Source organism: Garra rufa, chromosome 12 (genome assembly GCF_049309525.1).
Source record: "Garra rufa chromosome 12, GarRuf1.0, whole genome shotgun sequence".
NCBI classification, from domain to species: Eukaryota; Metazoa; Chordata; class Actinopteri; order Cypriniformes; family Cyprinidae; genus Garra; species Garra rufa.
In genome coordinates, this window is record NC_133372.1 from 46,293,025 (window position 1) to 46,308,293 (window position 15,269).

Consider the following 15,269-nt stretch of genomic DNA (forward strand, 5'->3'; position numbering starts at 1 on the left):
TACTGATTATACACTAAGTATGCATACTGCTTTTTTTCTAAAAATAACATGTGAAACACAACATGACCTCAATATGAAAAAAGCATCCGATTGTTATTAATCTACATTCATTTTTATTCTGCATTTTTAATTTTTATATTCCTCCGGAATACTGCACAAGTATACATACTGCTAAAAATGTGTGAAACAGTATGCAGTTTGTGCTTGAAAGCTGCATCCAGTCATCATTATAAAACAAGGGTCAGAAAAACACTTAAAAAAACCCACTTGGTTTTAATGTCACTTTTAGTCCCTATGAATGCAATCCATGCATACTACTTATTATATACTGCACACCAAGTATGCTTATTTTCTCAAAGTAACTTGTGAAACATGACATGACCTTAATATGAGAAAAGCATCCGGTCGCTATTAATATACATTCATTTTAATTATGAATTTAAAATTTTTATATTCCTCCGGAATACTGCACAAGTATGCATACTGCTAAAAATGTGTGAAACAGTATGCAGTATGTGCTTGAAAGCTGCATCCAGTCATCATTATTAAACAAGGGTGAGAAAAACGTTGAACTTAATATGAGAAAAGCATCCGGTTGTTATTAATCTACTATTTTTATTCTGCATTTTAAATTTTTATATTTAGTATGGACCAGTTCTAGCATGAGGGGAAAAAAAGGGTTTTAATGTCACTTTGGGTACTTTGATCAGAACGCAATGGTATACACCCTTTCAAGAAGAGAAAAACAATTAAAAACAACTCATGTCACTTAAGGTCACTTTAGGCTGTTCAGAATGAAATCCCTACATACTACTGATTATATACTACACACTAAGTATGCATACTGCATTCTTTTCTAAAAATAACATGTGAAACACGACATGACCTCAATATGAGAAAAGCATCCGATTTTTATTCATCTAAATTAATTTTTATTCTGCATTTTTAATTTTTATATTCCTCCTGAATACTGCACACCAAGTATGCATACTTGTATTTGTTCAGATCACAATGCTATATACCCTTTCAAGGGTGAGAAAAACACAAGAAAGTCAATTTAGGTCACTTCAGGCTGTTCAGAATGAAATCCTAGCATATTACTTACTGAGTACTGCATACTAAGTATGCATACTGTACGTGCTTGAAAGTAGCATCCAGTCATCATTATTAAACAATACTTTTTATTTTGCATTTATACTTTTTGTACTTATTGAGGACCAGCTCAATAATTGTTTTTGAAACTAGGTTTTAATGTCACTTTAAGTCCCTCTGAATGCAATCCTAGTGTACTACTTACTGAATACTGCACACTAAATTTGCATACTGCTCATTTCAAACCAAAACATTATGCAGCATGCAACACCTTCAGAATGTAGTATGCTACTGTACATTGTTGTCACATGACCTCAATATTTTTTTAATTGTTGTACTTAGTATGGACCAGTTCAAGCATGAGAAACAGCATGTTCTTAAAAAAAAAAAAATAATAATAATAATAATAATAATAATATTATATATCTTTTATTTATTTTTTTATATTTTTACATGGATATTTAACTTTAATAGAACTTTAAGTTTGGATAATATATTCTATTATGTTCTAGAAATAATAAAAGGCAATAAACATACTGTAGTATGCAACATTTTTGTCACATGACCTAAACATTTTATTTTACATTTTTGTACTTAGTATGGACCGGTTCAAGCATGAGAAAAACACCATTTAGTTTTTTTTTTAAATATATAAAAAATAATAATAATAATAATAATAATAAAAAATAAAAAATGTATTACTACTTTTTTAAAGCTGAACTTTAGGTTTACCCTATTTTTGGATCATGCATTCTATTATTTTCTAAAAATAATAAAAGACAGTAAACATACTGTAGTATGCAACATTGTTGTCACATGACCTCAACATTTTAATTTTTGTACTCAGTATGGACCAGTTCAATTATAAGAAAAACACCATGTTGTTCTTAAAAAATATAAAATTATTCATGTATTATTTTTTTATGAATATTTGAAGTTAAACTTTTGCTTAACCCTATTTTTGTATCATGTACTCTATTATTTTCTAGAAATAATAAAATGCAGTAAACATACTGTAGTATGCAACATTGTTGTTACATGACTTGTTGAACATGTATGAGGAGTAACATAAAATAATGTAGTATATAGAATAATGATGGCTGGAAGCTCTTTAATGTTGAGGTCAAGTGACAACAATGTAGCACACTGCAATAGTGACTGGATGTATGAAGTACACTGTATAGCTTCTTTGTTTAAACTGTTCTTGATGTTTCATTATAGGTTCTTCAGATCTTTTATTCTGGAGTATAAAAAGTTCTTCTGGAACTTCAAAGGATTATCCTGTAAAACCCTGTTTTGGTTTTAATTGGAGTCTTTATTTTGAGTTATTTTGCGTGAGGTTCATGCAGGAATGACTTACAGTGTTCAGGGTCTGCGGCTGTGATTTTCAGCGGCGTGGTTTCGGTGTCGGCCCAGCTCTCCGCACACGGGACAGGACTGCCGGGCTCTGTGCCCTCGCTGGGCGTCAGACTGACTTTATCCTGAGCATCTCTGCCGTCCAGAACCTCCATCCCCCAAACACTGCCCTCATCCTCGCCTTCAGAGCCCAGACAGCGCTCCACCTCACCTGAGAAAACACAGCATCGCCAATCACTTTACAATAAATTAAAAATGCATTGCAAAAACAACTCAGAAATTCTTCATAGTTGACCTAATGAATGACATTCACACATTTAGAAGTGTTGCAATAGTATTTATCAATTTATATATTCATTTATTATACTGTATATTCATATTATTATTTACTCAATATTCTAATTCTGTTTAAAAAAAATGCATTGTCTCAGGGTGTTAACACAGTCTTTATTTATCAGTTTATATATTAATGTGTTCATTTGGAAATCATATTTTATTATCCTTGCTCAATATCTAATTCTGTCTAATGTGAAAGCAGTGATTTTACAATAAGAAAAAATGCATTGCAAAAATAGCTTGGAAATTGATCACACTTGATTTAATTAACGACATTCACACATTATTAAATGTTTCTACAGTATTAATCAATTTATATATTAATTTATTAATAATATCATTTATTATCTCTGCTTAATAAGCATTGGTTTTACAATAAACAAACATAAACATAAAACATGCATAAAAAAGATGCATTGCAAAAATAGCTTGGAAATAGACTATACTTGATCTAATTATTGTCATTCTCACATTTATAAGTGTCATTATTTAAAAAAAAAAATTTGCATTTATAATTTTTGCATGTAAAACCGAATTTTAATGTCACTTTGTTCATGCAATTCTAGCATGCTACTTACAGATGACTACATACTGAGTATGCATACTGCAAATTAATTTATACATCCATGCATTATTCTGGGAAAAAATATATATATATATATATTTAAATAACTGCACAAAAAAAAAAATCTACAAATAATAATTAACCTTCATATAATGTGATCCCACCACAACATGAAAAGAGTTGCAGGAATTTAATATTAGCTGACTAACAGTTTTAACCCTAAATGTCAGCCAAAAGCTTAAGATTAAGATCTTGTGAAAAAAAAAAAAGTTAACATTAAAAGGAATAGATGAAAAAGCAAGACAAGTGTGAAGTTCTCAGAAAGCAAAAACGCACGTGAAACATGTTTTTCAAGCAAACGAGTGAAAATGAAAATTAATGTCAGTAGCAATGAGAATGCAAATGATTAAAATGATTCCTGCAGCATTAGATACAAGAATGAATCCTCACACACAGACATGCAAGCGCACGCAGATGTGCGTTTAATGTTTGAATTTTTATTCGGCCTAATCGCTTGAATCTTGTAAAAAGTCACAAATGTGCAACATGAAGTTGATTAAACGGAGAACAGGCTGTGATTTACATCAGCTGGCTTTTATGCATTTATAAATACACTTGAATGGATTGGCAGCCGCAGACTCACGCCATTATAATTTTCCCAAATGGGAATTGGGGTGTGCAGTATTTTTGGGTGAAGAGCGCATGAGAAAATGAAGGCCTGAAAGCTGTTAGGACGGCAGATAGTTCCATTTAGACGGCGAGCGAGCGCACCGAGCAGTTTTCTTTGTTTCGGAGTTCACTTGGCTTGATGTGACGTGTTTAATACGTACCCCGTGTTTTATCTTTTCATGTATTCATCAAGAAACATATGACTGCACATATCTGTGGGCGAAGCGGAATCGAGAGCGAGCGCTTTCACAACGTGAAACTGGACATTATTTGTCATGCTGGCCTAATTACTGGAGAAATCCTGCACTAGTAATATGACATTTAATCTGCGGTGCACTTTTGCTATGAATCAGCATTTAATTTGATCTATTTTTACGATCAGATCATCACTGTTCACAAGCTCTAAACAACTTTAAAACACATTCGTTTAGCATAAACTGCGAAATGCAATACAATTACATCGCAAAAGTGATACAGAATCATTTTTACAGTGTGTTTGTGATGCAACTGTATTCATAAGCATAAAACAGTAAATCTACGGATTACATGTGAAATATTGCTGATTTGTTTACTATTCTGGTTTAATGTTGTTGCACTTTTATCCGTAATATTTTTCTTCGCTTGTAAGTTTTTGTGCATGCCTGCTAAATGAATAAATGTAAATATAAACTTCCTAATTAATGCAAATAAAATATTTGTTGGCATTTGTGTAAAAGTATAATAAGCTCAACGTTTAAGTGCACTTAAGTGTATAAAAATAACACTGGTATTTATTTAAAAATATTTTTGATGATCCTCAAGCTCTAAATATATTTAAACAACAGTAAATGCAACAATAACATCAAAAAAATGCCACAGAATCACTTTTGCAGTCCGTTTGTGATGCAACTGTATTCATAGACATTATAAAAACTGTAAAACGATGGATTACATGTGAAATATTGCTGATTTGTTTACTATTCTGGTTTTGTTGCACTTTTAATCATTAATATTTGTCTTCACTTGTAGGTTTTTTTGCATGTCTGAAAAATTAATAAATGTAAATATAAACTTCCTAATCAATGCAAATAAAATATTTGTTGGCATTTGTGTAAAAGTATAATAAGCTCAACTTTTAAGTGCACTCGAGTGTAAAAAAATAACACCGGCATTTATGAATAAATATTTTTGATGACTCACAAGCTCTAAACGGGTTTAAAACGCTCATTTTTGCTAGTAATATTTCATGTTTCCCATAAACAACAGTAAATGCAACACAATAACATCACAAAAATGTGTGTTTGTGATGCAACTTTATTCATAGACTACACAAAATATATTGCTCAATTGTTTACTATTCTAGTTTTGTTGTACCACTAATATTGTTGCTCTTTTATCATTTTGTGCATGTCTGCTAAATGAATAAATGTAAATATAAACTTCCTAATTAATGCAAATAAAATATGTTGCCATTTGTGTAAAAGTAATAAGCTCAACTTTTAAGTGCACTCGAGTGTAAAAAAAACAACACAGGCATTTATTAATAAATATTTTTTTATAATCAGATCATTGCTGCATTGTTCACAAGCTCTAAACACATTTAAAATGCTCATTTTTGTTAGTAGTTTTTCATGTTTCCTGTAAACAACAGTAAATACAACGCAATAACATAAAAAAACAGAATACAGGTTACAGAATCACCTTTTGCGGTGTTTCATATGCATGAAATATTGCTGATTTCTACTATTCTGTTTTTGTTGCACCACTAACGTTGTTGCCCTTTTATCATTAATAGTTAAGTTTCTTTGCATGTCTGCTAAAAGAATAAATGTAAAGATAAACTACCTAATTAATACAAATAAAATTTTTGTTGACACTTGCGTAAAAATGTAATGATTTCAACTTTCAAGTGCACTTAAGAGTAAAAAATATTTGCTATACTGTTCACAAGCTATAAACGATTTTAACATGTTCAATTTCTGTTAGTAGCATTTCATGTTTCCCACAAACAGCAGTAAATGAAACACAAATACATCACAAAAACACGTATCAGTATACTTTAGCAGTGTTTTTGTGATGCAACTGTGTTCATAGCCTCTCAAAATCTTAAAAACAAATGGAATATTATTGATTTCCACTATTTTGATTTTGTTGCACAACTAATATTGTTGCTTTTTTTTATAATAAACATCCGTCATTTGTAAGTTTCTTTGCACATCTGCTAAATGCATCTAAATTAAAAAAAAAGACTTGGTTAATGCAAATAAATTTTTTGCGTGCAAGTTGATTTTTCATCATTCTGCCACTGAAGTATGCGAGTTTATTCGGGTCTCCAACCAGGTACAGCAGGGCAGGAAGCTACAGTTTCAATTCGACTGTAATGGAACAAACAATGCAGCGCTGACGCATGCAGGAGTGCGTGTGTGTGTGTGTGTGTGTGTCTGTGTGTGTGTGAAGACCCACTGCTGTTCACTTTTGAGTAATACACCTCTGCTCAACGTACACGTGCTGTTCCCACCGGTTCATTGCAAATGCACAAACACAGACACACTCTCTCTCTCTCCTGCACTTGTACTGCATATTATGACCAGGGCCTTTCCAGTTATGACTGTGCAAAACAGGGGCGATCAAACCCATCAGCACAGATGAGTGTTACAGCTCTCATTTCACACGAAAACACATATTTAATGAGTGCTATCTATTTATCTATCTTCACCACCACTTTAAGGTCTAAATTAGTTTGTCATGATCTTAAAACTTGCTGATTTTTTAAATGTTTGGTTACATTTTTAACATATATTATGTACACACACACATATATTGTATATGAATACAAAATTATATCTACTAAACTAAAGGGAGCAAGTCAAGAGAGAGAGATTAACTAAACTATTTTTTCTTTTTTTTTTTAGAAGAATGAAATATCAACACGTCGTCATGTAGAGTGAAGCAGAAGCATCATGATGTGTTCATCGTTTATAGAGTTTAAAAGCATCCCTGACGCACCTTGTCCAGAGAGATCAGAGCTGAAATCTAGAAAACGAAGCTGCTCAATTGCAACTTTCTATTTGCATCAGTCAAAGTCAACTTTATAGTCAATTCGCCACATGCACAGGACCTACGGAGAATTGAAATTGTGTTACTCTCAGACCCTTGGTGCATACAAGTAACATTAAATACAAAAGGTAGATTTAAAAAAATACGAATAAATACAATTAAACGTATTATATATAAAAAATGAAAAATACAATATACAAGTAAAAGAGAGAGAGAAGTGTGCATGCGCCACCATCTTGAGTGCGATATAATTTCTGTTTGTGCCATTTCAGAGTTCATTACTTCATCGTTAATTTAAAATGTAATTATTAAAGAATAGCACATGCATCCAAAGTGTTCATGCTTTTACCATGAGAATGTTTTTGTAAATTAGTTTTTTTTGCCTTCTTGTCTAATCCAACTACGAGGCCCATGCATTATGATGTGTTCATCGTTTGTGTTTAAAGCATCCTATGATGCACCTGTCCAGAGAGATCAAAGCTGAAATCTAGAATAACAAGCTGCTCAATTGCAACTTTCCATTTGCATCACAATTTCACCTCGATATCATTTCTATTTGTGCCATTTCAGAATTTTATTTAAATGTAAATATTATAAAATGAGTACATGCATCCAAAGTGTTCATGCTTTTACCATGAGAATGTTTATGTAAGTTAGTTTTTTTTTGCCTGACTGTCTAATCCAACTACGAGGCCCATGCATTATGATGTGTTCATTGTTTATAGTGTTAAAAGCATCCTTTTCTAACTTTTCATTTGCATCACATTTTCACCTTGATATCATTTCTATTTGTAAATCAGTTTGTTTTGCTCGCCTGTCTAATCCAACTACGAGGCCTATTTTTAATGCATTAATGTGCCATGTCTTAAATGAGCGATTTGTCATGATGAGCGGACAGAGTCTCTGGGGTTTCCCTGTAAGCGCAGCAGGGGTCGGGAACGCACAGAACCGGGTCTGGTCCACATTACGGTGTAAATTGCTGTAGCAGTGAGTGACAGCGGCCTGCATCCTCATGCAGGATGGCTCACATTATCTCTCTGCATTTCAAGCACATTCTTCACTCAGGCTTTTATTTCACTCATAAATCTCAGAAGAGACGCAGGGGGCCACAGACGGATCAGATGATGCTCTAATGGCGGATAGCATGGAAATTGTGGAGTTTTGTTATTAGTGACACTTGAACTGTGACATAATAATTGCAATAAAATATTTTAACATTTTTTGAAGGTTAAATGATTTAAATATGGACTTTCGGAGTTATTTATTTATTTTTAAATTAGTCTGACCTTGGCTTTTTTTTTAAATGATGTTTGTAGTTTGTTGAAATTATTAAGTAAAAAAAGAATTATTGAGTGCATTAGAAAATAGTTTTTCTAAAATTAGGATAGAACATTAATTTCTGCATTCATAAAAATGTCCAAAAATCTGACTCGTTTTTTAAAGATTCCAAAGTTAAGAAACGAATATATGCCGCCATTACAAGACAAGCATGCAGCATCAACATATTCATCTGGAAAACCCTGATGTAGATATTCTAATCTGAGTGTTTCAGGAAACAGTTTGGTGTGCAAACTTCAAACGTTTACTTTTCCTTTTTAAAAGCATGTGGTAAATTGTGGTTACACTGAGGTAAAAGCATCAAACGGGAGTTGGAAACGCACAGCAGAAGTCGTAGTGTTGTGTCATGGTGGATGGAGGTGTTTCAAAACTTTCGTTTCTTGCCAACACAAAATCCACTATGACACATGCTATTTATCACACTACACTCATTTACTCACTATCTGACCTACAAAAATGCAATACTAAGCATTAATTAGGAGTATGAAAGCATGCTTTAAAACACAAAAAGCCACACAGAAGGAAGCAGAACGGTGTGTCGTTTTGACTTGAACACATTTATTTTAAAAGGTCAAGCTGCAGATATTGTGATGAGCAACAAGAGCTTCACCACAGAGAAAAAACCAAAGGTCACAAAAACCACGTTCAGCTTTACCTTGAGCGAGGTCACATGTGCCGCGATCCGTGATTAGTATCCTATGTGCAAACAACTCCAACAATTCCAATGTCTCGAAGAAGTTCAACAACACGCCGTGAATTCTCTGACTCGGCTATTTTCACACTATGACAATGAGTCACAGACGCACCACATCACAGCTTAAAACGCCTCCCACGGCTCTACACCATACCTCACACCAGAGAGACGTCACTGGCACGCTCACGATGCCTTCCACCCCGAAGCGGGGGTCAACCCTGGACAGAGGTGCAAACACGCCGCTCACGGATCGTAGTTGCTGTTTGCATCAGCTCCTGTCCCTGCGTGATTCTCATAAGTCATGCAGGAGGTCAGTCATCTCACAAATGCTCTGATAAGCTCTGATAAGAACATGCTTCCTCAGCTGAACGCAGGTGCCCCATCTACAGCCTGACAAGCTTCACCTTCTCTCAATGTGTGTCAGCAGCAGAGTGTGTGGGTCGACTGATGTTACTGCTCACTGGTTGATCTTTCACAGCTCTCTCTCAATGGAGAGTCCAGTGTGTTTCATTTAAGAACTGTGTCAGAATTTGAGGAGAAATAACAGTACATGAGTATAGCACAAATGGGTCAATACTTGACTAAATTTTGTCATATTTAAACTGGGCATGAATGTGTATTTGGATTACATTGCACACTGCAAAAAATGCTTTTCTTACTTAGATATTTTGTCAGAATTAAGTGCATTTTTGAAACAAGCTAAATAATTTATTTCAAAAAGAAAACAAGATTTTTTTTTTCTTACCCCACTGGCAGATTATTTAGCTTGTTTCGAGCAAAAACACACTTCATTTTGACAATGAGAAATTTTTTATTAATCTAGAAACTCCTTTTTTGATTTTTTAGATATGTTGACTGGAAACAAGACGACAAAATCTAAGTAAGAAAAGCATTTTTTGCAGTGCAATTATTTAATTAATTAATTATGCACTGCAAAAAATGATTTTCTTACTTAGATTTTTTTTGTCTGGTTTCCAGACAAAATATCTAAAAGTTCTTAAATCAAGAAGATGAACAAGCAAAAATCTTATGTCAAACAGAAAACAAGATTATTTTTTCTTACCCAATGGCAGATTTTAATTGTTTACATTTTTTCTGAAAACAAGACAATTTTTACTAGTCTAGAAAATCCTTGTTGATTTAAGAATTTTTTGACATTTTGGCTGGAAACAAGACCAAAAATTTAAGTAAGAAAAGCTTTTTTTGCAGTGCATATATAATATACATATAAAATATATATATATATATATATATATATATATATATATATATGTTTATTTTCTGCTATTAAATAATAATTTATAATCATTTTGCTTTTAAAATTAAGATTTATAAAAGATCAATAGTTATCAAACTTAAATAAGCTTTCCATTGATGCATGGTTTGTTAGGATAGGACAACTATTTGAAAATCTGGAATCTGAAGGTGCAAAAAAAATGTAAACACTGAGAAAATAGCTTGCAAAGTTGTCCAAATGAAGTTCTTAGCTATACATATTACTAATCAAACATTAAGTTTTAAAATTTTTACGGCAATAAATTTACAAAACATCTTCATGGAACATGATCTTTACTTAATATCCTAAAGATTTTTGATTTAAATTAAAAAAATGATAATTTTAACCCTTACAATGCATTGTTGACTACTGGTAAAAATATAACCGTGCTACTTAAGACTGGTTTTGTGCTCCAGGATCACATTAGCAACATAAAGGATCATCTTAAGTACATGTATAGAGTTAAATTGATGCAAAAAGCAAATCATTTGATGACAAATGTTTGAGATCTAGATAACTGGGGTCTTTCCATTAGAACTTAAGGCCAAAAAGCCAATTCTTGAAGTAAATTTCTGTTCAGAACACTCAGTTGTGATATTTCCTTGTGATTGAGGTATTAACGAGGCTTTCAGAGTTCAGAGTGTGTGGGAAGATCTTTCACAGCGGCTTCATCAAACGGTGTTTGCGTTCCAGGCGTAGTATCAGTTCCAGGTTTGATGCATTATGGGAAACCGTAAGAAGAACGACAAATCACTAATGACATCTCTGCATCTCAGATGCTCCTCCAAGACAGCAGTGAGATTAATGGAGAGCAAACGAGTCTCAAAACACCCAGAAATCTCACGTGTCTCCGCTGGGGCTTTAGAAGAGATCTCAACAATGACTCACCCACAAAAAACAACACTTCAGATCTAGATATATTGACTCAGTTGTGCTCACATCAACATTTTAAAACTTTGATATGTCAGTAAAAGTAATATTGTAACGATAGTTTGTCTTCTCATCAGTAATTATAGACATTTCATGCCCAGTTTGTCAACTTAAAATCAACACAAACAAACACCCAATACGATTAAAAGTCAAAAAGCATCTACACGTGTGAATGTGAATCGTCAAATCGAGCGTCTCACATGCTGTAAGATGTTTTCTCCTCACTAACCTCACTTTTCTTCATGTTTGCATCTTGAAGTGCTTGAATCAGGTGTTTTTTAGTGAGAATGTGTGAAGTCAGTTCTCACAGGTAACCAGCAGAGGAAGCACAGGTGTGGAGAATCACATTAACTAGCAGCGTCATCACTAACTAACCACTAACCACACTGATTTCCAGAGTTTTAGCACTTAAAAGCAAACAAACTGCATTTTTCTGAAACATTTTGCTTTTAAAGTGTCTTTCAACATCTTTCTTTGCAATTAATGACATTCGATGTTTCATTTATGCATTTAGGAGATACTTTTATCCAAATCGACTTACGTTGCATTTGCAAAAAAGTCTCCCTAGGAATAAAACCCATGACCTTTGTGTTGCGAGCTTTGTGATATTTTAGCCGTTAAATGTTGTTTTTGGACTTCTTACTTAGAATTTTTGTCTTATTTTCAGCCAAAATATCTAAAAATTCTTAAATAAAGAAGGTTTTTCTAGACAAGTTAAAATTATTGACTTGTTTTCAGAAAAAACATTTGGTTAAAACAAGACTAAATATCGTACGTAATTTTGCTTATCTAGTAAATGCATGTACATTTAAGAACTTTTAGATATTTTGACTAAACAAGACAAAAATACTAAGAAAGATAAGGCTTTTTTTGCAGTGTACAAGGCACCCACTGCAAAAAATGCTTTTCTTACTTAGATTTTATGTCTTGTTTCCAGCCAAAACATCGAAAAATTCTTAAATCAAGAAGTATTTTCTAGACTAATAAAAAAACAAATCAAAATTAAGTGCGTTTTGGGGTTTTCTGTTTGATTTTTCTGCTTACCGCATTGGCAGATTATTTTGCTTGTTCTAAAACAAAAACTCACTTAAGTTTGACATTTTTTTTTTCAGAAAACAAGAAAATATTTTTTTCTTGTCTAGGAAATCCTTCTTGATTTAAGACTTTTTCGATATTTTGGCTGGAAACAAGACAAAAACATGTAAGAAAATATTTTTTTCCAGTGTGCATCTTTGTTTTTAATAAATGACTCTTGATATTTGATATTTAGTAGTTAAAACCCAAGTTAGTTAAAACTAAATAGCAGTCAAATTAATACTTTGTAGCTTTAAAAGCCAGTTCAAAACCAAACAAATGTCTTTTTCCAGGGGAAAAAAACTAATGTAAGGGCACTTTGCCTAAAATAAGTAAAATTATCTAAGAATATATAATAGATAATTTTTTTACTAAATTAAGTGCTAGATATCTATCTAAAGACTAAATATCTTATGTCATGTTTTAAGTTAAGAACCTTTAGGATAATTTGACTGAAAACAAGACTGTCGATTTAAGAATTTTTTGATATTTCGGCTGGAAACAAAACAAAAAATCTAAGTAAGAAAAGCATTTTTTGCAGTGTACCTTTATTTAAGAGAGACGTATTACAAACTCTCTACTGGAATTTTTTGAGGTTGAGTACATGAGCACAGCATATTCATTTTCTGGTGATTAAGTGCATCATTTGTTATGCATGATCACATCGATTACAGTAAAAGCACCTCATTTAGTGAAGTTAGTGAACTGAAGAAGTGCTCTAAACAGACATGTTATCTGATCCGTTTCCACAAAAAAGCCTGATTCTTGATCTGCATTGATTAAGCTACTGTTGTACCTCAGGAGGTCATGACTGCATGAATGCGTGAGTCGCTTTGAGAATGCAAAACGCTCTTCATCAGGGTTGGCCCCGCTGAATCACAAACTTCAAGGTTTACCGTAAACGCGGTGGGAAGATCACCCTCAGCTCCGAGCAGACCAGCCGAGCGCAGAGAACGACAGACTGCAAAGGTGTGATTTAGCAAACGATGCAAAAAACACCTGAAGAGAAATCGTGCTTGAGGAAAGGGTTTGCATGCAGATGAAAGAAGTAGGATGCGTGTGTGTGAGAGAAACACGAAGGGGAGAGACGCGGGACCCCTGACTCAGATGGTGCGAGATTTTCAAACGACAGCAGCGGAAATTCCCTGCGCTGAAATCTGGCCAAAAGCTCGATGACAAAGAGGTTTACGCGGCGCGGCGCTGTGTTGCATGACAGCATGCTATACTGCGCAGATCTCTGCTGACAGACGGCATCTCGCTGTTGATCTCTCTGCGATAGAAACCATTCAGACTTACCAGAAGCATGAGACGGTTTGAACTAAACTGGTTTGAACTGACCCAAACTTATTAGCTTCAGCTTGTGGGTGGAAAAGGAAATGATATCAGTAGATTTTATCATGAAAACAGCATCATACGCTAGAGTTTATGTATGGTGTGTTTACATGCAGTGTGAAAGCATTTTTCAATGTGTGTGTATGGGTCAAAGTCGTGAAAGGGTTTAAGCATAAAAAAGTGTGTTTTTGCATTTTCCATAAAAAATTATTAAAAAGTTTTCCGTTTAATTTAATTGCATTTGTGTTTTTGTTTGTCAGAGCAAAAAATAAACACCATACATTTTCCCAGAATTTACAGAAGGCATATTTACAACAAAAACCAAAAGATTAAAAGATTAATTATTTTCATTCTAATTCTATATTTTAAAAATCGGCCACTATTCACACAAGTTAGTTAAAACTAAATAGCAGTTAAACTAATATTTTAGCAATTAAAACCCAGTTTAAAGCCTTTTCTGAAATGTTTTGCATTTGAAATGCAGTTGTGCATCTTTCTTTATACTTTAAATCTGATTTATGTCTGATTATATTTCGTTATTTTAAAGTGGGCAAAAGTTTCCAACACTTTAAGGGCTCATGCAAACAATATAGCTCGAAACGTGATTGCTTTAAACACAATAGTTCACAGAAAAAAACTGAGTTTCAATAATGGTACTAAAACTGTCCCTGGGGCAGTATCTTTTCAAAAGTTTCCATTTTTGAACCTATCAGGTTCTAATATGTACACTTTAACTACAAATGCTTAGTAGTTTTGTCTTTTCCAAAAAAAATAAAAAAAATAAATAAAAAGTTTTCTGTTTAATTTAATTGCATTTTTGTTTTTGTTTGTCTGAGAAAAAAATAAATATCGTACATTTTTCCCCAATTTACAGAAGTCAATTTATGACACATTAAAAGGTTAATTATTTTCATCCCAAGTACTAATTAGTTCTAATTCTATATTTTTAAACTTGGCCACTATTCTAGGGTTTGCCATTTTTACTCTTAAAACACTTAAAATTTAATATGCTCCCTTATTCTTTTATATATTTTAATATGCACAAGTCAGAATAAGCATGCTGTTTAAGGTTTTACATAAATATTGTTACACTGAATGACAATGTAACATTATTTCAACCAAATTTGGACATTTTATTATTCAAAAAACTTAATTGAAATGCCAAAAGTAGGCACTTTACTTACATTTAATGTGCTTTCTATGGACTTAATGCCTTTAAAATAATGCAAAATTATATATATCCTAACATAAATTAGAATACTTACTATAATCGCAAAAACATCGATTTCTGATGTTAAATTTCACCTTATCCATTTAATAAATGCATATTTATTGATCGTATTGTGATTGCTTCTTCCATGTTTCTTTTTAACATTTTTAATAAAAAATATCTCTGGATCTTTTTGACACATGCATGACTTCCCCAATCATTTTGTTTACGGTCTTAAGTTCTTACAGTCGACTCACATCTCAAAATCCAACCCACAACTGATGCACCAAACCAGATTTTTCCTGATAATCAACTTGAACTCTAATACACACCACAATACAGAAAAAAAGATCAGCAACTT

General features: G+C 32.9%; 1 protein-coding gene across 1 annotated transcript in view; it reads right to left on the reverse strand.

Annotated features, from left to right (window-relative positions):
• Positions 1-15,269, reverse strand: part of LOC141347640 (zinc finger E-box-binding homeobox 1-like) — a 53,538-nt gene that overhangs the window by 21,110 nt on the left and 17,159 nt on the right. The window contains exon 4 of the mRNA XM_073852624.1: positions 2,453-2,659. Coding sequence (XP_073708725.1) covers positions 2,453-2,659 — 207 coding nt within the window. The remainder of the gene's footprint in view (positions 1-2,452; positions 2,660-15,269) is intronic.